Below are 24,508 nucleotides of genomic sequence, written 5' to 3'. Positions count from 1 at the left end.
AGATCCATTGAGATTCATTCATTTCAGTTGAAAGCTGTCAAAGGTTGACAAAGGACGCTTACATGCGACGTTCGGTTGGATGAATTCATTGTAAACAAAGATACTTTCGTTATAAGTGGCTAGACGAACTAAAAAAAGTGTTAAAAACTATTGAATGCGGAAATTTTTACAATCATAAATAAAAACCGTTGATTGGCTATAATTTATCTTATCTTTGAGGAAAAGAACAACAAAACACAACCTTGTCATTAAGAAAGAAGAAAACATAAAATGTGTTGTGAATAAAAACACGCAAATAATTTGATTTGACCGACCAACAAGTGCCTTTTACCTTTAAACGTAAACGGGTACAAAACGAAGTGGTGTATTGTTTTTGTTAATTATTTGTGAATTAGAAAGGTCAATAACAACAACCATAATGTCTACACAACGTCAAGATGTGGAGAATGGCCTGTATCCACAATTACGACATAGTAGACCACCTCCAACACGTCAAGATACTGTGGATTTGGAAGAGATTCCATTGCGTGAAATGCCCCAGCAGGAACCAGATGATCGTCGTAGAATAAGAGATGTCTTTGAACGGGTAGGTCAAGCATTTTAAGTTAATATGTATATACTTTCTTTTTCTTTGTTTTCTCTGTCCAGTAGACATTGTATATACTGTATAATGCATATGAACAGACATACATACATAACAATGTATCGGCTGTGCATTTTTTCATTTGTTGCTGTTGTTTCAATACTTGCATTTCGTGATGTTTTGATAATGACTTTGTGTACTTAGAAAAACAGTGTGGCAGACAGACATTCATATCCCCCATCCCATCTGGCTAAGTTGTATTCTCTTTCATATATAGTTTTGTTTCAGTGTGTGTTTTGGGTATGGTGTTTCCCTGACTTTGAAATGATTCATTCATGACAACGTATAACCCCCCGTTTACACATGCAAGTGGCAGTTCGAAAAACACAAATACACTCACACATATTCATTGCCACACCAACTAACAACCTCACTGCCGACAAAATTTTCTTGTCAGTAATCAATGTAAGTGCTTTGAAAGTAACTTCAATTTTTTTCCGAACGTCTACACATGCAAGTGTCAGTTCGAAAAAATTGAAGTTTCGACTATAATATGTATACACAACTGTCTGTAAGTTACTTGCATGTGTAATCATTGGGTAACATAGGGATGACAATGTTTTGTCTTTGTTTTGGAAAAAAGGCAATTTTTGTGGGCATAAATTGAATACTCTACCAGCTGGCGGAAAAATCTGAAATGTTTACCACAGGTAGATCTTTACGTCCTGATTACAAAAATATAAAGTTTGTTGGGGGGAAGTCCATACTTCCCGAGATATGGGCCTCTGAAGTTCCGAAAATTCCCTTGTTAAAGTAAGAAAAAAATTAAATTAAATAAAAATTTGTTCCCGTGCCATAAATTGGCTCCTGTCCATAGGAGAAAGTCTCAAATCCCCGGATGAAGGCCGGCTACTAAGAAAAACTTACAATTTAAAAAAATTCAATTCAATTTGTCCCTGATAGAAATATGGTTTTATTTTATTTTTTTTTTTTTTTTTGGGCAAAAAGCTAGGCTTGAAGTCGAACTATAGGAAAGGTTTGGAATCAAATAACTATCATTAAAATAAATAATTCCAATATACAATTTTCGAATGATTTGTGGTATAAATGCTACATTCCAAGCTTAGCCTTCGTCCACCCACTAAAATAACATTCTAATATGCCTGATGATCGGTCTAACCACCCGTGTATCTCTTAGGTCATAACAGCTCAACTCGAAAGAGAAGTAATTATTAATAAAAGCCGGTCATAGCTTTTGCTCACTTATTTTTGATATTTGAGAGATTTTACAGCGTTCGGTTGAATATATCTTTGCAGAAAAACATAAATGCGGGATCCAGATTCATGCCATCGAGGGTTAAGTTTATAATCTTGAGATTTGGGTCCTTTTCGACAATGCTATAATTTTTGCAGTCTACATTGACTTTTTCCCACAAGTAACTCCAAGGCACGATTTGACAATTAAAAATTTAGTCCACGTGGTTAATACGCTCTTCTTGTATTCTTTTTGAATTTCTTGGTATGTTCCAGAACTACAAGAATCTACTATTTTTTCTGATAACCCCATAACGTACGTACTTCAAATCATGGCTAAAATCGCTAAAGTTCCTTTCAAATTGAAACTATATTTTATTAATTAGCCTTTAAAGTATTTCTTTAGTATTTTTTATAATTTTTAGCTAAAAGTAATCGATAAAAATCAATGTTTATAACCCCATGCAGACTTCAGGCAAATTTTATATTTTTTTGTCCCTAAAGTCGGCATCAGCAAAAATTGCACAATTATAAATATTTTTTAAAAAATTCTTTTTCTAAAGTGTTCTTTTAACTGTTCTCTACCTATATAACAAAAATGTTGTGGAAAATTACTTCATTTTAAAATAATTACAGAGCTTATAAGGTTAACATCTCCACAATTTTTATACCCTCAGCCTTTAGGCTAAAGAGGGTATTTACACTTTGATACGACCAAAAATGTGCCTCATTGAAATAATGGTTTTAGACCCCAAGTATGTTTGTACGATATCCGTTTCAGACAATTTTGAGTAGATCTAGCAATGTCCGTCCGTCTGTCTGTCTGTCTGTCCGTCTGTCTGTCTGTCTGGCTGGCTGGTGCGCACGATAACTCTCGAACGTATTAATCGATTCGGTTCAAATTTTGTGGATCGAAATATTTTGTCCAGATTCGATTTAAGTTCGAAGATGGGCCATATAGGTCCACTCCTTCGGGTACCTCCCCCACAAATGTTCAAAAATTGTCGCAAAACTTGTGCGCACGATAACTCTTGTAGGGAATAACCGACTTGGTCCATACTTTACACATCGTGTAATTTCTACCAAATTTAGATGAGGTTCCAATATGGACTCAATCGGTCCACTCCTTCGGGTACATCCCACACAAAATTTCGGAAAAGTTCAGTTTAGGACCTGGTCTCGAATCGCTTTGATTTTTGTTTACGCAAGTTGTATTCGCTGTCCTCTATACGACGCTGTAAGTTTCATTAGGGGCAAGTCCATACTTCCTGAGAAAATAACCTGAAAGTTACAAAAAACCCTATGACACCGTGTGTAGTGGTTGGAGCGCAAGATAACTCTCGAACGGATCTGCCGATTCGGTCCAACTTTTCGCTTACGTAATATTTTGTCCAAACTTAGTTCAAGTTCAAAGATGAATTATATCGGTCAACTCCTTCCGGTACCTCCCCCACACAAGTTCGAAAATGTTCGGCAAATTTGTGCGTACGATAACTCTTGAAGGGAGTAACCGATTTGGTCCATACTTTGCACATTAAGAAATTTCTACCAGACTTAGATGAGGTTCCAATATGGACTATAAATCGGTAAACTCCTTCGAGTACCTCCCACACAAAATTTCGGAAAAGTTCAGTTTAGGACCTGCACTCGAATCGCCTTGGTTTTTGTTGTAGCATCTTGTATTCACTGTCCCCTATACGAAGGTACAAGTTTCCTCAGGGGCAAGTCCATACTTCCTGAAAAAATAGCCTGAAAGTTGAAAAACAAACCCTATGACACCATGTTTATTGGTGGAAGCGCAAGATAATTCTCGAACGGATATGCCGATTTAGGCCAAAATTGAATCACTTGGATATTTGTTGAAGCAACTTACATTTGCTGCCTCAATTACGATGGTAAAAGTTGTTTCAGGGGCAAGTCCATACTTCTAGAGGAAACAGACCGAAGGGTGTAAAAACCCCCTATTGCACCCCCACGGTCTATGTCGGCCCATTCCTTTAAGTACCTTTTCCGCAAATTTTTTGAACTTTAACCTTAATCAAAATTTTGTCGGTTCATACGAAAAAACCCCCTAAATACATAATTTTTTTTTTTTTTTTTGTGAAAAAAGTGTTTCAATTTGCACAGGCTGAGGGTATACCTCTGTCGGCAAAGCCGACTGATACTTTTTTACTTGTTTTCTTAAGAAACATGTATTTTCGGTTGTGGTGAAAAACACTCACTGACAAAAACTTAAATTTCGATATAATAATTGGTCCTAGCTCAATGAAATTTTATATAAAGTTAGCGGACAATATTGTTGAAGAATTTTTAAGATTATTTTCCTATTTTGTTTTCTTAATTTTTAGTTATTTGAGTTCAAATTCAAAAGGTGCCGACTACTGGTACATGCCGACATTAGGTGCACTTACCCTACCAGTAGTGCGATTCTCTAACATAATTTTTGAATTATAGTACGTTTATATATAACCAGATTTAACAAACCCACTGAGTTTATTTCAAATAAATCCTCATAAAGAAGGTTAATCCTGCAAATGGCTATAATATAAACAAGGTCTTACCGACAAATGTCGGTAAAGTTAAAATGTTTGTAATTTCGGAGATTAGCGATGTTTTTCGATTTATTTAAAATCCCCTCCGGCGATTTTTTTTTTAATTTTTTGATTTTTCCCATCTATGAACATTGCAGTTTCAGAATCCGCAGAAACATCCCAGGTGTAAGATCCTTCCATTTAAATTTGGTTAAGGCACACCGTGAATAGTGTTGTATTTGAACTTTTTATTCATAATTTTTTATTTTACCGATTTTTTGTCAGTAACTCAAAAAATGAGAGAATCGCATTACAGGTATTTACCGGTTAGAATCCCATCTATATATAACTCTTACTTACTTAGCTGGTCCATTGCAGAACATTTGTTCCATAGACCGAACTAAGAAAATATCTCCAATTCTCTATGTTTAGTGCTTAACTTTTTAGAATACCGCGCCTTGTCATCTCTTCATCCACTTGTTTGCGCCATCTATTCTTTGGCCTTCCAATTCTGCGTGCACCGCCATGGGGCTCGAATTTATATGCCTTTTTAGCGGGTTCATCATCGCTCATTCTTATTATATGGTCTATCCAACGCAATCGCTGCATCTCGATACGTTTAACTATATTGATGTCGTTGTATAGCAGATACAACTCGTGGTTCATACGACGTCGGTATTCAACGCAGATCGGTTCGTAGATCTTTCGAAGAATTTTCTCTCAAACACGCCAAGCACTGCCTTATCTGCTTGCGCAAGTACCCAGGCTTCGGAACCATACATCAGAACGGTAGTATCAGTGTTTTGTGAAGCGTTATTTTTGTTTGAGTTGTGGCTTTGTTTATAACTCATAAGTTTTTAATTAATAAAAGGAGCGAAACTATTTTTGAACAGTCAACAAACTGTTGATAAACGCAATATTGCAAAAAATCATTTCTTGTGGTTATTTTAAAGCTGATGATGCATAATGTAAACATTTTTTATTTTATCTGCCATTGTATTATGGTCAGAATGAAGTCATAGAAAGAAAGCAAATTAAAGTATCGACAACAGCCACGACAATAAAAAAATGGAAACATACCCCTACTACCAAACAAGTTGTGCTGCTCGCTATACTGATAATGAAATTCATGTGGACTGAATTCTGTCTTCCCAACTTTCATATAAACCATAATAGCATGGCATGCGTTCATTAACAGTAACACTTAACGGCAAAAGTGTTTACCAAATCATTTTCCAAAACAAAAAAATATTTCTTTTTTTTTTCTTAAGATCTATAGATGTTAGACTGATAAAAGATTTTGTGTCCTAAGCTATGATGCTTTACCATATCGAAATCGACAGTGACTAGTAACGTTGGATTTACACGCGACCTCCCAATATATACTTTTTCTATGGGAACAGCAGTATATACTTTTTCTATGGGAAGTCCATATTTCCCGAGATAAATGCCTTCAAAGTTCCAATAATTCGCGTAGCCGAGAAAGTCTTCAATCCCCGTCCGAAATCCGGCTATTGGGATAAGCTTATATTTTATAAGAAAATTTCGTTGGCGTAGCCGACTTTTGCACCTGTCTATAGGTGAAAGGCTTTAATCCTCGGCCGAAGGCTGTCTATTTTGATATAATTCCAGCTTTTAAAATAATTTTAGGCTTAAGAGGGTTTAGGCACTGTCCTGCTATTCTTTGAATTTTTTCACATATAGTGGTTATTGTACTGAACACAAAAATATATTGTTTATCTGGGGAAAGTTCATACTTCCCAAAATATGAGCCTTCAAAGTACAAAAAAGAGGCAGGTCGCGCGTAATTTCGACGTGTTCTCTATCTTCGTATCCTCTGACCTCCGCACAGTGGCTCAAAATAGTTTTTCCCGGTCAAAACTCTGTAAATTTTGAAAGGATAGATAACAATCAGCTTTCTGATGCATTAAAATCATTTGAAATCGGTCTAAATTTCAGTTTTTCATCATTTTTCATTTTTGCATCAAAATATGAGTGTTTTTGATTTTTTCATATGCTCTATTTCAAAAAGCACCAATAAACAAACCATAAAAATACAAAAAATTAAAAAAATGCAACATTGGTACAGGATGAAGTAAATTGTGTGTAAAAGTTATATCGGACCCCCTGCCAAAAAAAAAAAATCGTAAAACTTTATTATATCGTAAAGTAGACAGAATGAAGTTATGTATGGAACAAGATACCCTCGCGGCTTTGCTGGCACACACGCGATCTTTTAAAGAAATTTTCAATGACCATTTTGCATAAATGCTGCGGTATTTCATTAATGAAGCGTCCAATTTCCTCTTGTAAGGCTTGAGTCGTCGCCGTCTTATTCGCGTAAATCATCGATTTCAAAAAACCCCAAAGATCAAGGTTGCCAATTCTGGGAAATGACTGATGCAGCAATTGAATTGTTTCTCTGGCTGTATGACATGTGGCGCCGTCTTGTTGAAACCACATGCACTCCACATTCATTTCTTCAATTCTAGGCAAGAAAAAAAAACTGGTTATCATTTCACGATACTGTGCACCATTGACTGTTTGCGCTTGACCTGCCTCACTTTCATAAAAAAGGTCCACTGATTCCTCCAGCCCAAAAACTACACCACACAGTGACACGTTTACGACGCATTTGCTTCTCGTGAATCACTCGAGGATTTTCCTCACGCAAAATGCGACATTTCTGCCTATTGACGAAGCCATCAAGATGGAAATGGGCCTCGCATTGAAGATGATTTTATCGGCAAAATCAACATTTTTATGTTGTTTTTATAATGTCTTCTCCAGTAGACAGGAAACCTTTTAAGGTTCTCCCTAGTAGACAGAAGACCTTTTAAGGCTTTTCCTAGTAGACAAATGACCTTTAAAGGTATTTTATTATAGAAAAAGACACACTAATGTCTTCTATAGTAGACAGAAGACCTTTTAAAGTCGTCTATAGCTGACAGAAGACGCCTTAAGGTTTTTCCTAGACCTTTTAGCCCTTCTAAAGTAGACAGAAGAACTTTTAAGGTCTTCTTTAGCATACAGAAAACATTCTGAGGACTTCTTTAGTACACAGAATACCTTTTAAGGTTTTCTTTAATAAACAGACCGCCTTTATGAGGTCTACCCTAATAGACTGGTCACCTTTTAAGGTCTTTCCTAGTACCTGCTTGTGAATTGAGACCACAAGACACGCTCCTTTCGTTTAGTTGCCCAGCTAACCGCACCAGAAAAAATTCGGATTAGTCATTATGTAACCCATTACAAAGTAATGTAAACAAGCTACTTTCTGCATTAACAGTATGCTTATTTTACTCCTTACTAAGTAATGAGTACGGTGGCACGGAGCATGTGTATCCGACTACAAATCCCAGGGTTGTATGTTCAACGCTCAACGCAGCACGCGATAAAGAACAGTTAGTGGTGCACATATAAGCGTTTAAACAACCCTTAATGCGGCACAGTGTGTACAGCTACAAATCAGAAGTTCGCATGATCAAATCCAGCAGAGAGCAAAATAAAATAAAAGGAAATATGAATAGTTTTGAAATTGAAAACAAATTCCACCTCAACTGTTCTAAAAATAGAACATACAGTTGCGAAAACAATAATAGGACCACAATGAAAAACTGTGGAACAATGTTTTATGTAGTTGTGGGACTATGTTCATTTCTCAGTTCGATGTCGTCAAAAACTCGTAATGGACCCAAAAAATATATATATAGTAAAACCCATTAATACAAGATTATTTAACCGTAATAGTGTGCAGCTGACTTTGTCGTTAGAGACTGAGCCCTAAACATGGCAACAAAACTGTTAAGAATTAACTTGATTTCGTTGAAATCCTAGCAAATATGACTTTATTTTATTTAAAAGATAGGTTGGTAATAGTTTGGTCCTTCCTAGAGAATAAAAACAATTATAATCTGGAAGAAATTGTGGTATAGAAGTTTTGTGGCCATTCTCTAGGCTTATGCGTTGTCCCTAGACTATGACAAATCAAAAAATTGTGAACTAAGGTCAGTAAGGCAACTACAGCATCAAAACCAACGACCAAAAAATCATATTTGGCAATCCTTGAAGAAGAGTCCTGAAACCAATACCAGAATCCGCTTGGTTCGATATCCAAGCCTATCCCTAGGCATTTCTATCGCCCTCAGCTTAAGAACAAACCAGTAAACAATTGTTTTTTTGATGTACTTCTATTCTTGAGTGATAAAGTGTAGATATTTGTCCAATTTCTATAATTTTAAAAGAATTTTTAATGGTGGTGCTATTATTTTTTCGCCCACTTTTTGGAGTTTTTGTACAAATTGATTTATATTTTAAAAAACTGACGAATATAAATATGATTTTTGTTATTTTTAATTTTTTTTTAGAGTCGCACAGAGGGGAAATTTGTGTTAAAAGTTGATCAAAAGCCCTAGAAAGCTCATTTACAGTCGGATTGATGTAAAATTTTGTACAAAGCATATCTTCTGTACAAGGATTAATCCTATAGAAAATAATGAAAATCGGTCCAGATTTAGATGCAGCTTCCATATATATTCGCATCTGATATGAGATAAAAATTCACCAAAATCACTGAAATTTGACACATGCAACCTGAATTAGCCTAAAAAAACATTGAGCAAATTTTCAAAGAAATCGGTACAGATACCATATACATATATTTCATTCCAAATTTTATTTTTTGAAACTTAATTCAATTAAATTTTTCTCAATTCACATGGGAAAAGCCGCGAATGTTTCTGAATAATGCAAACATATTTGGTAGGTAGTGGTTTAGTCAGATAAATAAGAGCCCCGGTTATAAGGCGGAACAAAATTTAGTGTGAGTAAACCTTGCAATTCCATAAAACAATATTTCCTATTTTAGTTAAGAAAAATTCGATTTTTTTTTGGAATGGCGCAAATGTGCGCAATTTTTTATGACTGAATCTGTTATTTGAGACTCAAGCGCATAAAACATTAGAAGAAACTATGGTCGGGAAACGACGGGGAAATAGACTTTTTCACTATTGAAATTGTAGTAATCTTAAAAATTATCATAAAAAATTTTCATAAAGAGGATATGTATCACCATTATTAAAGAGCAAATATGTAAAATCAATCTGAAAATTTTAAATGCTAATCTTGTTCGGAGACTGTACAAAAACAATAAATCTTGAAAAATTTAAATTTTCGCGAAAATAATGTCATTTTAATGTTCACCTAATTTCTTAGTTTTCGAAAATTTACTTTTTGTTTTCAGTATGGCTGAGTTCAATCGACTGCTGCATTGGATTGGTTAATCTTACAAGGTCGAGGATGGTTATAGCAAATGTAGAAAAGAGTCTGGTTGCCGTTTATGAACATTTTTTTCATAAAAAACGATTTTCATATTTTGAGTTTTGAGCAACTTTAGGCCTAGGTTTCCCCTCTGTGAGTCGTTTAGTTCTAAATACGCCTGAAACGGTCCCCAAAATGTGTACTTTTATATAAAAATGCCACCAACATATTTTCGTTGAGGTGCACAGTGGTCGAAATCACTGATCTAATGGCGCGAAATTAATAACTTGCAAACGAATGGAGATATGTTTCTGAAATTTTGCACAAACGTAGTATGTGTCCGTGGGTAATAATGGACTAAATATGAACAACATCGACCAATATTTTGGTATAGCCCCATGTAACGGTACCTCCTGATATTCGGTACTTTGAGGATTTAAGCAATCCTTTCCTTCCAAATTAGTTTCAATCTAGTACTTAGAGTTTCTAGTGGTCACTAAACCTTTCCACCAAAAATTGTGGACATACGTCCACGTTTGGGTGTAGGTCCCTTTATAGATACCTCCCGATTTTCAGTATTTTAGGGTATTTAAGCTACATTTTAGTTTTATTAAGAATTGCTTAGCTTCAAAGTAAATCTGTATATATTATTGGTATGCATATTTTTATATTAGTTTTTAGTTTCTTGGTCTTACATTATATTTTTCGAGTAGTTTTTCCTTTTTATTTCGTTAAGCAATTCTTATGCATTTTGTAATTTACACTGATGGGCCGGTTGGCTTTGAATTACAAGTTAAATAAATTGAATTGAATTAAACAAATCTGATGCAGCGAAGTTTGTTGCATTGGATAGTGAATAGCTGAGAGAATATTTACAACAACAACAACAACAACAACAATGTAAAAATAAAATATTAGCCACCAGAGTGTCTGTAATGGATACAATGGAAAACATTTCTCAGTTTTATAGTTTGATTTTTTGACTTTCGCGCCGCTATATCAGTGGTTTCGATAAGTGTGAGGTGGTGCTATTATTTTTTTCCAGCCATATGTATTTTAGCTTATTTTTCAACTTCTAGTGGCGATAGAGTAACTAGTTCATCTAGTGGTTATAGAATAACTAGCTATTCAGTGCCACATGCCCTTGTTAAAATAATGTGTTATGTAAGTAGTTACGGCTACAAAAAATTACTTTAAAGCCTATTATTTATTAACTATTTTGTTTGCTCGGTTTACGCCTGTCTCCTAATTCTTTAAGGACGAAGCCAGTCCATGTTGCAGATTTTTTTTAATTTAGATACAGGCGAATTTGAACCAGATAACAGATTAAAATATACGAACAAACATATTTGTTGTAGCAATGCAATATGTTCGTTTGTATATTTGGTTTACATTCCTCCGCCAAGTTGTTTATTGACATAAAATAGTTTTTAACTTATTTTTTATTAACATACTTAACAGATCTTTTCTGCATATATGTACTTTCCTTTCGCACTGTATTTTCTAAAACTGTAGGTATTCTTGGAAAAAGAAAACAAATTCAATACAAACGCAATTTTATTTTACCGGTTTCCTCTAACGCACACGGTAACAGGGAAAAAATCGTCATGCAAGACAACTCCGATGGCGATGAGAGAGTGTTGAAGGAGGTAAATATTTAGATAACCATGAATAAATAGAGAAATATGTACTACCTTGGGAGGGGGTTTTAGTTTAATCTAAGAGTCAACAAAACACGACAGCTGACTAAGACCATCAAACGTTGATGTTTGACATCTTTGCCGCTTTCAAAAACAAACAAAAAAGTGTCAAGTGCGAAGCCTGATAATAGAATTAAATACATAGGTGTGGAATGTACTCCAATTGTTTGAATCAAAAGCGGGGGTTTCGTTACTGTTTCTAATTTCTTTTCGTCAAGCAGCTGCAATATGACTACGGCAATTAAAGTAAATATTTGTACGTGTGTTAATACCACACAGTAAATAGTTGGTATATTTTAATTGAATTTTTTGCTGATTGTAGAAACATTTCTTTAGGTTAGAAGTTAATTTTGCCAAGTGTTAGGCAATATGCTATAGTAGTATAGGAGAACTATGAATCAACAATCCGACGCCGGCCGGTTCTATGCACCGGATTGACTCGGAGAAATCTTCGACAAGGGGCCCTCACCTCAACAATTATGTGTTTCGTGTATGAATCAACAGATATTTTTTCTTGAATAACTTCGATTGGCATAGGAAATTTGTCGTGATATAAAAAGGCTTTGATAGGCCCTTTACACACATAAAACCTATATAAGGTCTGTAGTTCTTGTTGCAACAAGTTGTCGGCAACCATTTGCTTTCCCCTGTGAATAATTGTGTGTGTGTTGATTGATGTACATACCATATAAGCTCTGTTATGTGATAAAAGATCTGATCTATTTCAAGCTCAGTAGTTCATTTTCTGAGTAATTCAGCATTAATGACATACAATTGCTTCTGTGAACCAATGCATTACAAATTCGCAATATTTTGATCCCTTGGCGGTGCAAATGTGGTTAAATAGCCGCCGTCACTTTGCGATAAGACTTTTTTGCCAGCATATTTATAATATTAGCTGTTAGTTTTCATTTAATCTGCGGTTTTTGTAAGAAACGTGTTTACTTTAATGGGAACTTAGTGCAAGCCGTAATAATGACTAATTCATCTGTTAGGTTGAAATAATTAATTGCACTCCGATAACACAAACATACATTTAGTATAGTTCTTTTTTATTTTTAGATTGTCTCACGTTTCTCATACTACGCATTTGTGTTCTAAAATGTCATTCGGTAAAAGTTTGTTTGCACGCAGCTCATCATTATCGTTTAAATAATTTATTTTTATGCATAACAAATCATTAAAAAATTAAGCTACAGTGTTTTATTTATATGTAAATGCACTTAAAGCTAGAAAATAAGTTTTCGCTTAGCATCAAGTAGTATATTGTTCTTCATGATGGAATCTCTCAAATAAAACGCTTGCATTTAAATTTAAAATGGTGGCAAAATTAAACGGCTAACGATTGTGGCTAATCGACAAATTATTTTCTAGTTTTAAGTGCATTTATAAATAAAACACTGAAACTTTTTTTAATTATTTTTTATTACGTGTGCATTTATTCCTTCTTCTGACCCAAAAGGTGGGGTGTTGATATAGGAACAGTTGTAGCCATGGGTTTCCGTTAGCCGTGCTACCAAGTCCACTTCCCCATCTTCCATTTACTAGTCCCAGTCCAAGACTTCGGTCCTGTCAGCAAGTACCAATGCAACCGTCCAATGCTGGTCTGGTGGTTGGAATTCGGGAATTTGGAGTTTTTTTTTGTGAATAGGGTGGGTTCGGTTTTCTCCGCGTTGACTTCAAGACCATTGTCATCATAAGCTTAAGCCACCACCTTGAAGGTCCAATCTATATTGAGAAAGGCCGGGAAGATTGAATTTTCCATATTCTTCTGAACGTGTTCAACCACCTCATGTAAGACGGTTTCTACTGATTTGCCCATTTGATGTAAGCGTGCTGAGATCTACTGAAGTTTTTAAAATCTAATTGTGCCCAGTAACCTTTGCATTGTCCTTAATAGAAAGGAAGAAAGACTTATTGGTCTATAGTCTTTAGGGACGTAGATCACCTTTATCTCTTTGCATAGACCCTTACAAATTTCCACCAGGATCATTAGCATTGGTTCCGCTACATTCTGAAGCATTGCTAGTATTATACGAGCTGGTGATTTCTAAGGCTGAAAGCTGTTTAACAGCTTGAAGTCTTGGAAAATTATAAAATCTGTCTCTCAGCTGTTCATCCTCTATAGTTTGGCGTTGATTATGACTTGATGTAGGCAGGTCACCATCAAAGTCCGCGCAACCTGATAGCATTTCGAGAGTCTCTATTCCCGACTACGTTTCGTCAATCCTGTACTTTGACACAACTGACGTAATAATACCTGATAGGAGTGAGTGGGCGCAGTGCAGACTACTTCCAGAATGTTCAAAGTTGTAGGTCTATCTTAAAAAGTTGTAATATAGCCATTAAGTTTTGCTGGGTAGCAGCTCCCAACCTTCTGAACTCCGGGTGAAGGAGTGCGTCAAGCAATTGTTTTGCTTCTTCCTCAACCAACTAGGTAAATTATACACAGAGAAAACCGTATGGATTTGGCAAGACGTACCTGGTTGTAAGGTATCGAAGACATTCTGGCCGGCAATATCAGCGGATAGAACGGCTTCTCTTCTCTCACTACGTAAATCAGAAATCAGAATCGCTTTAGGGGTTATTAATGGTCACTGAATCATTATATCTATGACAAGTAAGTGGGAGGACACCAACATTGTGTATTACATGCTATGTGAGGATGTCCAAGTGATTGAAACAATTGACCACATTCTCTGCAAGTGTCCTAGACTGGCAATCAAAAGACCCTGCAGCCCCGTTAGGAGCCTTAAGTGGATATTGGGTGGGCCATCCTAGATTCTCACTTCCTTTTTCCCTCCTACCCTTTTTACCTCTTTTCAGGGTGAGCACAATAGACCGCTGGTCTCCGATTAAAGTGGCTGTTAATAATCAATCGCAGCTGCCAATCGTAACCTAAATCTACTGAGAGCCACGCGGGGTCTAACATAGTCTAATAATGGATCGCTTTCTAGTTTATTGTTCATCTGATTTCCTGATGGCTGGAATATACACTGGAAAAAAGCTGAAATTACTGTTAAGCTTGTATGCCTTTATTCATCCTTTTCTTCATCTAAGTGACATAGCCTCTTTACCACGTTAGGTACTTTAACGCTATTTGTTGGGTTGCCCAGGTATCAGTTTGGAGTCCTTGGGATACGGTTGGACCGCTGGTCTTCGATTTAAGTGGAATGTTTTTATTTCGTGTCATATGACATTTACATATAGTGTAAACTACCCCTTAACATTTATATGTAATGGATCTAGAATTTATGTGTGTAAAGATACTAATAGTACGTTTATATATAACCGGATTTAGCAAAACCACTGGGTTTCAAAAGCCAATTCCTTTGCGTATACGTCAAATAAATCTTCATTAAGAAGGTTAACCCTGCAAAAGACTATAATATAAACATGGCCTAAACCATTTTACGGCATACATCGGCATATTTGTAGTTTTAACCGAATACTATTGTAGTAAGTAGTCTTTTCCATTCCGTCGACAACTATTGTTGTTTTTTTTTTATTATTTTACACACAATGTTTTTCCTAACCAGCGAATTGTGGATTGAATAATTGTGATTGACTTATATCCAAATATAGTCAATACTAGTTGCACGAATAAAATATTGTTTGAAGCTCAACAAATCTTTTTTGGAAAGATTACAAAAAGTTGTTTTTTTTTCTTCAATCATTAAATTTGACCTACTTAAAAAATAGAAGTGAATAATTAGTAGAACTGGTTTATCTGTTAATTTTAATTTATTGGGTGTGTGCTTGTTTTGTCATATATTAGACTTAAAAACTATCAGGATGTCTATTAAAACTACCTTCAGCTCATCTATGATGACTCCTTTCAATCAGTCTAAAATGAATCCCTTTAGTTTGTCGGGTTACATGCAAAGTTTCCCTTTAGATCACCTCTAAAGATTCCCTTTAGGTAGTTTGTAAAGACTCCCTTTTGGTTGTCTATAAAGACTGCTTCCAGGTTTTTATAAATACTCCTTTAAAGTTTTCTATAAGACTCCTTCAGTTTGCCTATAGAAAATCCTTTCAGATTGACTATAAAGAATCTCTTTTTTGGTCGCCTATAAAGACTCTTTTTAAGTTATCTGAAAAGATTCCCTCTGGGTTTTTATTGATAGACACCCGCTAGTTCATCTATAAAGACTACCTTTAGCTCGTTAATAAAGACTCCCTTTAGTTTGCCTATAAAGACTCCGTCTTCCATTATTGTCATTTTAGTTCTGTTTCCTTTTCTCACTTTCCGATTTCGCTTTTGTAGCGTTTTACTAAATACTAATAAAAGTCAAACTTATTTTATGCATAAATTAGCATAAAAACTATAATTTTATAGACATCAAAAATTCGTAGTTCAATGAACTACCACTCTGCGATTGAATGGAATCCATTCATTCGTTCTCTTTACACTCATCAACATTGCCCATATGCGATATTTGTTTTGATTTTAATTTAGATTTTCTTTTTCTTTGCAGCATGATGCCGATGCTGATGGCAAAATTAGCATACACGAACTAAAGGGTCTAATTGAGGCCGGTCTATGTCGTGACATTCCACCTAATGTGGCCCAACAGATTTTGAAAATGTCCGATAATGATAATAATGGTTATTTGGATTTCGAAGAATTCTATGCAATGTCAAAACGTCACAAATGGATGATACGCAATCTGCTGGCATCATATTGTCGTATGGTTGTACCTCCACCAAAACCCTTGGAAGGTGATCAATTGGATGGAGCCTATGAGAAACAAATGTCCATATGTCCGCCACCATTGACCATGGTTATATTCTCGCTGGTGGAAATTATAATGTTTCTCATTGATGTAATACATTTTCAGTAAGTTAAACGATTGTAGAAAGATTTATAATATTTTTTATTTATTGTTTAATGTACATTGTTGTTGTTGTTTTTGTTATTGAATAACTGCGAGTTTTTTGTGAGTATTGTTTATCTTATTAGGAATTCATGCGGTGTTCATTGAATTATTTTTTGTTTTGGCCATTTGTCTGTCTGTGAATGTTTGGTTTTTTTATGAGTCCAAATTCGAATTGCTTGGAGGTAAGCAACAAGATAATGAATCTTAATGGAGGCACAGAAAATGTTTTTCTACATTTAGGGGGCATGTGCGGGTGCAATTTTGCGATATTTATTTACTACCAAATATCAGATAAATATTTGAAACAAAATTGCGTGATCGCAATGAGTATATGTGTATGTACGTACATGTCAGATTGTGCATTTTGTCAAATAGGAGGAATGGTTTAATTGTTTAATTTCATGAATTAAGAATAATTAATGGTAATCCTTAATGGCATACTCAAATATTGTGGAAATGGGGATACGATATTTGGCTGGAATTTGGAAGGTAAAAAAATATTTTTTTGTGATGATTAAGTACGATTTCAAGCTGTGTCTCCTCAATTTATTTTAACCACAAACCACACATAAACAAACTACATTTGTTCAGGAAGGATATGGCCGCCTGACTATCGACATACATATGTATGTATGGGGATTTCTGAGTGAAATTGGACACTTTCAAATGAGGTTTTTGATTTCCTCTATTTTTTGCTGTGGTGATCACAGATTTTTGTGATTAACGGTTCCGGCCTTGACAAAATAACAAACGTTTTACACTGGTATAAAGAAAAAAAATTGTAGTGACAAATTTTAAAAATTTAAGTAAAACTACACCATTTTCACATGTAATTCGAAGAATTTCAGTTGTAATTTGATTATTTCATTTAAAATTCGAAACATTTCACTTGTAATTTGAGAATTCCAATTGAATTTCGAATTATTTCATTTGTAATTTGAGAATTCCATTTGAAATTCGAATTATTTCATTTGTAATTTGAATTTTTTCATTTGTAATTCGAATTATTTCATGTGTAATTCGAATTTTTCTATTTGTAATTTGAATTTTTCTATTTGTAAATCGAAGTTTTTTATTTGGAATTTCAAATGAAAAAAATTCAAATTACAAATGGAAGAATTCGAATTACAAATGAAATAATTCGAATTACAAATGAAAAAAATCAAATTACAAATGAAATAATTCAAATTTCAAATGGAATTCTCAAATTACAAATGAAATAATTCGAATTTCAAATGAAATTCTCAAATTACAATTGAAATAATTCGAAATTCAATTGGAATTCTCAAATTACAAGTGAAATGTTTCGAATTACAACTGAAATTATTCGAATTACATGTGAAAATGGTGTAGTAACAATAAGGTTTCTTTGTCAGCAACCCAAGTTCTGCCGGCCAGCGACTTGAGGACCTTGTTCTTTCTTCTGATCTTATCGCAAATAGCTGTGGCTTGTGCGGACTACTTAAACATGCTATCGAAAGTTACACCCACTATTTTGGGGTAGTTAGTGGTAGGAATCAATACACCATCGACCAATATCTTCAGTGGAAGCCTTATACCTTACAGTGTGCCAGTGGATTTAGCGGCGGATAGTCAGCTATGTAGACATTTAACCTATAACATATGCCATCAACGATAAGACCCGACGCCAAGATCGTACAATCATCCGCTTACATTATGATCTGGAGGGTGCGGAGGGGTGTCTTCTCAGAAACCTACGTAGAAGCATAGGTTTGATGCTAGGTTGGCAGCCGTTTGTCGAAACCATATGGTACGAAAGAACCCGCTGCCGTGGGATTATAGAAGTTAGATGTGGAACATGCGGGTTAGGACCCTGGTCCTTTTTCAAGTGAAGGGTGGTGCATTTCTCCATCTAGCACCATTTTACTAGCTATCCTACTGTATGTTTCTGTGGATTACACCTCTGTAAACTAGAAACCCTGCATACTTTGCAGCGAGCAGATGGAATTGCTATAGGTTGCAGATCATGTTCTTTTGTTGTTTGTGTCTGGTAACAGCTGACTATGATATTTTTAAAGCTGATGTGAGTGTCGAGCATGTTTTCCGAATGTTCAATTTTACTCAGATAGATTTTGGCTGTTCGGATTAAAAGATTAGCGGTCAAAGTTAACGCTATACTTTGTTCACCTATGAAAGGAGCTCCGAAGATATATTTATTTTATTTATTTTTTATTTTATTTCTTTCATATAATGCAATTTTAAGCTCTAGGGCCGATTACAATTAAATTGCAAATTGAACTACTCCATGATGATAATTATAAAATACTAGCGGACCCGGCGAACTTCGTCTCGCTATTAAGGAATAAAATTTCATACAAAAACTCAATTTTCGATTTTTCCAATTTTCCGACTTTTCCAGAGAGATTTTTCAAAATTTTCTTCCGTAAAGACCTTCTCCTCGGAAATACGAATAACTGACAAAAAATTTTACAGAAATCGGCCTAGCCGTTCTCATTTTATGAATTACTATACATTTTTTACACCATTTTTATATATATAGATTAGTATCTTAAAAATATATTTGTATCCGACTTGAAATTCCTGGCCACATGGATGGACTCGGAGCGCAGATACGATTGCTGCATGTGACGGAGAAGTAATTTCGTTCTCTCTTGAGGATTAAGATGCTGCTAAACATAAAGAAGTGTTGAGGAATAAAATAGCGCAACATAACAGATGATATAACCGGAGCAACAACTGAAATGTATCCAATCTTAAATGACATCCAATAGTAAAAGGGAACATGTAATAATGGCCCTTAGACTTTTTATCCTAACAACTTTTAATGAGCTCAGGTTTATTAATTTCCGTTATTCTTTTTTAGGGATGATCCAGACAATAATCGACGTATTGGTGAGAACACTAATGGACCTGCCGCCACCTTATTCATCTACAATCCATACAAACGTTACGAATCATGGCGCTTTGTAACCTATATGTTTGTTCACGTGGGCCTTATGCATCTCTTCATGAATTTGATTATACAGATTTTCTTGGGTGTTGCTTTAGAGCTGGTACATCATTGGTGGCGTGTGGCCTTGGTATATTTAGCTGGTGTAGTTGCCGGCTCTATGGGTACATCATTGACAAGTCCTCGCATTTTCTTGGCCGGTGCATCGGGTGGTGTTTATGCTTTGATCACGGCGCATATTGCCACTATAATTATGGTAAGATGTGAACGTTTTTTCAATACTTTCAAAAAGAAAACTAATTTTTGAACTTTTCCCCTTTCAGAATTGGAATGAAATGGAATATGCCATTGTACAGTTGTTTGTCTTTCTCATCTTTTGTCTTACCGATTTGGGTACATCGATTTATCGTCACATTACCGATCAGCATGATCAGATTGGTTATATGGCTCATTTATCGGGTGCCATTGCCGGGCTTTTGGTGGGTATAGGTGTTCTAAGGAATCTTGAAGTACGCCGTTGGGAACGTATTTTATGGTGGATTGCTGTTATATTCTTCTTTGCCCTAATGATGACCGGCACACTGATACATATATTTCTCCCGGACTATTTTCCCCGACAAGAGTATTATTAAGATAATAAATTAATTTATTTAACAACAACACTGCACAAATTTAAATATTTATAAGCAAAACCCGACAGTAAATATAAATGTATTTTATTTTTTACCATTATATTATAAGATTGAAATATACATATGTATTAATGTACATCGCAGATATATCTATTTATATAAAATTATATTTTGATACATAATATTTACAAATAGCTAAAGCATTTTAAGTTAAATGAAACTGTTCCGAAGTCAATTTTTTATTGGCAAAATCGAAAAAGCATAATTTTTTATGGATTCCTAATATCTCCAAATGTTAAGAAATGTGTGAGATTATATACCAAATTACCCAAACACAAAATGAACAAAAATATTACCATTGCTTCGGAACAGATTCGATAATCCCAATGAATGTCTTTAAAACCAAAGTGCCTTTGGATTTAAACAACGAATGACAATTTGGACTGCTAAAATAAATAAAAGTGTCGGTCCCAACGAAATCTTTATACTTCTTATCGGAAGAGAAAAAACCTTACCTATAAAAGCTCTGTGCTATACAAATAAATCTTTGCTAACTTTATAACTGTAAATTCTAATTTGCAATTTACGTTTCATCGCTGTATGACATTGTAGCTTTAAGAATATTTTTTAGTCATATATTTATATTTCTGTAAAATTTCACAAAATGTTACCCTCCTGTATTTATTTTTTAAATACATTTATTTTCTAAATACATTTATTTTTGTAAAAAAACCAAAAAATACATGGAATTGGGAATTGGATCTTCTAAATCATAGTCCTATTTAGAATTACTTAAACATATCCACATGAAATGAACAAATTCATTTCTATACTTATAAAAGAGTTGAGTAATGATGACTGACTGATAATACTGCTCAACAAAATTAAAAAAGTTGAATGTTTCAGACGAAGTTGCAGTTGTTTCTAGATGAAATCGGCAAGTTATTTTCAAATCCGGTCCCGGTTTTTCTCCATCAGCTCTTGTTTTTGAGATATAGCTCAAAATCGGTTTTTACGAGTTTAACCCAGACTTTTGTTATTTTCGGATACAAACAAATATTTTTTGTGGGGTTTCGACATTAATATATTAAGGAGATGTTGTACGCTCGATACAAACCTTTTTGAAATAGTTATGGTGACTGTATATCAAAAAAATATAGAAAATATACGACGGACCTTGTAAAAATTGCTTATTTTGAGTACTTTAAGCTGTAATTACATCATCGGGGGAAGTCATAGGATATTCATATGGCAATGCGGATATGCTTAGGGTGTCTACTATATAGTCCAGTATTCAAATATATAATATAAAGTTCATAGTGCCCATGATTCGGCCATAACCTAAAAATCATCATGAAGACTGCCATTGAAAAGTAAATGGCTTGTGTGGTAATGATATCACTGGTACATTATTTCCCTTTAGCAGTCTTCATGGCGATTTTTAGGTTATGGCCGAATCATGGGGGCTATGAACTTTATATTATACATTTGAATACTGGATTATATAGTAGACACCCTAAGCATATCCGGAGTACCATATGAAGATCCTATGACATCCCCCGATGACGTAATTACAGCTTAAAGTACTCAAAATATGCAATTTTTACAAGGTCCGTCGTATATTTTCTATATTTTTCTGGTATATACTCACCATAACTATTTCAAAAACGATTTGTATCGAGCGTACAACATCTCCTTAATATATTAATGTCGAAAAACCCACAAAAAATATTTGTTTGTATCCGAAAATAACGAAAGTCTGGGTTAAACTCGTAAAACCGATTTTGAGCTATATCTCAAAAACAAGAGCTGATGGAGAAAAACCGGGACCGGATTTGAAAATAACTCGCCGATTTCATCTAGAAACAACTGCAACTTCGGTTGAAACAAAAGTCCTGTTGACCAGTGTAATCAACGCCCAGACTAAACGGCTAAAGCTAGAATCTTGAAATTTTGGGTGAGGGTCACTCTTGGTCCGAAGGTGTCAGATAAGGCTGGATTTTTGGAAATTCGAACTAGAACGGTACGAAAAGTACTAAAAGGTACTAAATATGGTACCCTTTGTATTAGACAAATGCGAAGAACTAGAATTCTGAAATTTGGAACGTGGGTCACTGATGGAGAGCTAGCAAGGTGTACCAAAGGGTTTTTGGAAATTCGAACTATAAGTGTACGAAAAGTTACTAAATTTAGTACCATTTGGTATTACATGAACGGATAGAGGTAAAATCTTGAAATTTGGAATGAAAATCAAGGTTTAGAAGATGAGTTGATATAAGAAGGTGGTTTTGAAAATGTGTACGAATAGTATTAAATGGTACTAAATTTGGTACAATTTGAATTTGGGCGAACCGATAAAGTTAGAATTCTGAAATTTGGAATTACTGTTACTGTTGGAGTGTAGGTTTGAGATATGGAGGTAGTTTTCGAAATTCGTACATATGGGTACGAAAGGTACTAAATAGTACCAAATACGGTACAATTTGGATTTGGGGGAACGGATGGAGCTGGAATCCTGAAATTTAGAATTACGATTACTGTCGGAGTGTAGGATAGAGATATTGTGGAAATTCGTACTTTTGGGTACGAAAAGTACTAAATGGTACCAAATTTCGGATAGAGCTGGAATAGTGAAATTTGGAATTAAGATTCCTATTGGAGTGTGGGATTGGTATACTTTTGGAAATTCGTACTTATGGCAACGAAAAGTACTAAATTCGTACTTGTGGGTACAAAAAGTACTGAGTGGTACTAAATTTTGTACAATTTGGATTTTGGTGAACGGATATAGCAGGAATTCTGAAATTTGGAATTAAGATTACTGTTGGAGTGTAGGATTGAGGTAGTTTTGGAAATTTGGTTATGGGTACGAAAAGTACTAAATGGTACCAAATCTTGTACAATTTGGATTTGAGTGATCGGATAGAGCAGGAATAGTGAAATTTGAAATTATGATTACTATTGGAGTGTGGGATTGGGATACTTTTGAAAATTCGTACTTATGGCTGCGAAAAGTACTAAATGGTACCAAATTTGGTACAATTTGGATTTAGGTGATCGGATACATTTGGAATCCTGAAATTCGAAATTCAGATTACTGTTGCAGTGTTGGATAGAAGTAGGTTTGGAAATTCGGACCTATGGGAACAAAAAGTACTAAATTGTATTAAATTTGGTACAATTTGGATTACAGTGACGGATGCAGCTGTAATCCTGAAATTTGGAATTAAGATTACTGTTGGCGTGTAGGGTTGAGGTAATTGTGGAAATTCGTACTCATGGGTACGAATAGTACCAAATTTGGTACAATTTGGATTTGGGTGAACGGATATAGCTGGAATCCCGAGATTTGGAATAAGGAGTACTGTTGGAGTGTAGGATTGATAAAGTTTTGGATATTTTTAGTTATGGGTAGGAAAAGTACTAAATGGTACTAAATTTGGTACAATTTGGATTTCAGTGATAGGATACATTTGGAATCGTGAAATTCGGAATTAAAAGTGCTGTTGGAGTGTTGATAGAGGTAGGTTTGGAAATTCGTACTTTGGATACGAATAGTACTAAATGGTACCAAATTTGAATTTGAGTCATCGGATGTATCTGGAATCCTGAAATTCGGAATTAAGCTTATTGTTTGAACATAGCACGGAGGTAGTTTTGAAAATTTGTACTTATGGGTACGAAAAGTACGAAATGGTACCAAATTTGGTAAAATTTGGATTTGGGTGAACGGATATAGCTGGAATCCCGAGATTTGGAATAAGGAGTACTGTTGGAGTGCAGGATTGATAAAGTTTTGAAAATTTTTAGTTATGGGTAGGAAAAGCACTAAATCGTACTAAATTTGGTACAATTTGGATTTCAGTGATAGGATACATTTGGAATCGTGAAATTCGGAATTAAAACTGATGTTGGAGTGTTGATATAGGTAGGTTTAGAAATTCGTACTTTGGATACGAATAGTACTAAATGGTACCAAATTTGGATTTGAGCGAACGGCTAGAGCTGTAAACTTGAAATTTGGAATTGAGATTACTGTTGGACTTTGTCTTGGAAATTCGTACTTATGTTTACAAAAAGTACTAAATTTGGTACAATTAGGATTTGGTAGTCTTAGGGGTACGAAGATGGTTCAATGCGTGGTACAATTTTGTATTGGACTAACGAATAGACCTGGATTCGTGAGATTTAGAATTAAGATTACTGTTGTTATTTGGTAATAACGTCAGGGGCCTAATTACGTGATTCGATTCGATCGAGTATTTGCTCGTGAAAAAGATTTCGACACGATAAAAAAGCGGCATGACGAGATTCGATCGAAATCATTGATCGAATGTTTCGAGAGTAACCGGTAGTCGAACTATGAAAACCTATGTATACTATAGGGAATATTATGAAGGTAGATGTAAAAAAGGTGTTTTTTTTTGAAAGCAAGAACCAAAAAAACAAAATTATGAATGAAAAATGTAAATATTTGTGGAATTTTTTGAACAATACATTGAATAATAATTTCGGTATGAAGTTGTGCTAAGAAAATAAGAAAATTATTAATTCTTGCAAAATCTTTTTGACATTGTTGTAACGGATTGCTAATACATCTACCTTAATAATCCTCTCTCAAAATAAATGAGAGAGAGTTTGGTGGGTGTTTTGCATTAGCCTCTCTGAGAGAATATTTCCTTTGGTAAACAACGGGGGATGAAATGTTTAAAATGTACTTCACTTATAAAATAAAGG

At 34.8% G+C, this 24,508-nt stretch overlaps 1 protein-coding gene across 1 annotated transcript; it reads left to right on the top strand.

The window, feature by feature from the left end:
- LOC141397502 (rhomboid-related protein 2-like) lies at positions 1–20,541 on the top strand. The gene is made up of 4 exons (XM_073973862.1): positions 1–586; positions 15,806–16,167; positions 19,053–19,395; positions 19,463–20,541. Exons 1-4 carry the CDS (start codon positions 419–421, stop codon positions 19,769–19,771), a joined length of 1,182 nt encoding a protein of 393 aa, XP_073829963.1. The 5' UTR covers positions 1–418; the 3' UTR covers positions 19,772–20,541.
- Positions 20,542–24,508: the final 3,967 nt, after the last annotated feature.

This window comes from Musca autumnalis, unplaced genomic scaffold (assembly GCF_047663935.1).
Source record: "Musca autumnalis isolate F117 unplaced genomic scaffold, ASM4766393v1 scaffold_3, whole genome shotgun sequence".
NCBI lineage: Eukaryota > Metazoa > Arthropoda > Insecta > Diptera > Muscidae > Musca > Musca autumnalis.
The sequence above is the reverse complement of the archived record's forward strand: the minus strand, read 5'-3'. Positions and strand labels throughout refer to the sequence as shown.

Excerpts from the sequence above, each read along its gene's own strand:
- LOC141397502 (XM_073973862.1), top strand. The coding sequence starts at position 419 with ATGTCTACACAACGTCAAGATGTGGAGAATGGCCTGTATCCACAATTA. Across the intron at positions 16,168-19,052 it reads ATTGATGTAATACATTTTCA|GGATGATCCAGACAATAATC; the intron begins GTAAGTTAAACG and ends ATTCTTTTTTAG. Across the intron at positions 19,396-19,462 it reads ATATTGCCACTATAATTATG|AATTGGAATGAAATGGAATA; the intron begins GTAAGATGTGAA and ends TTCCCCTTTCAG.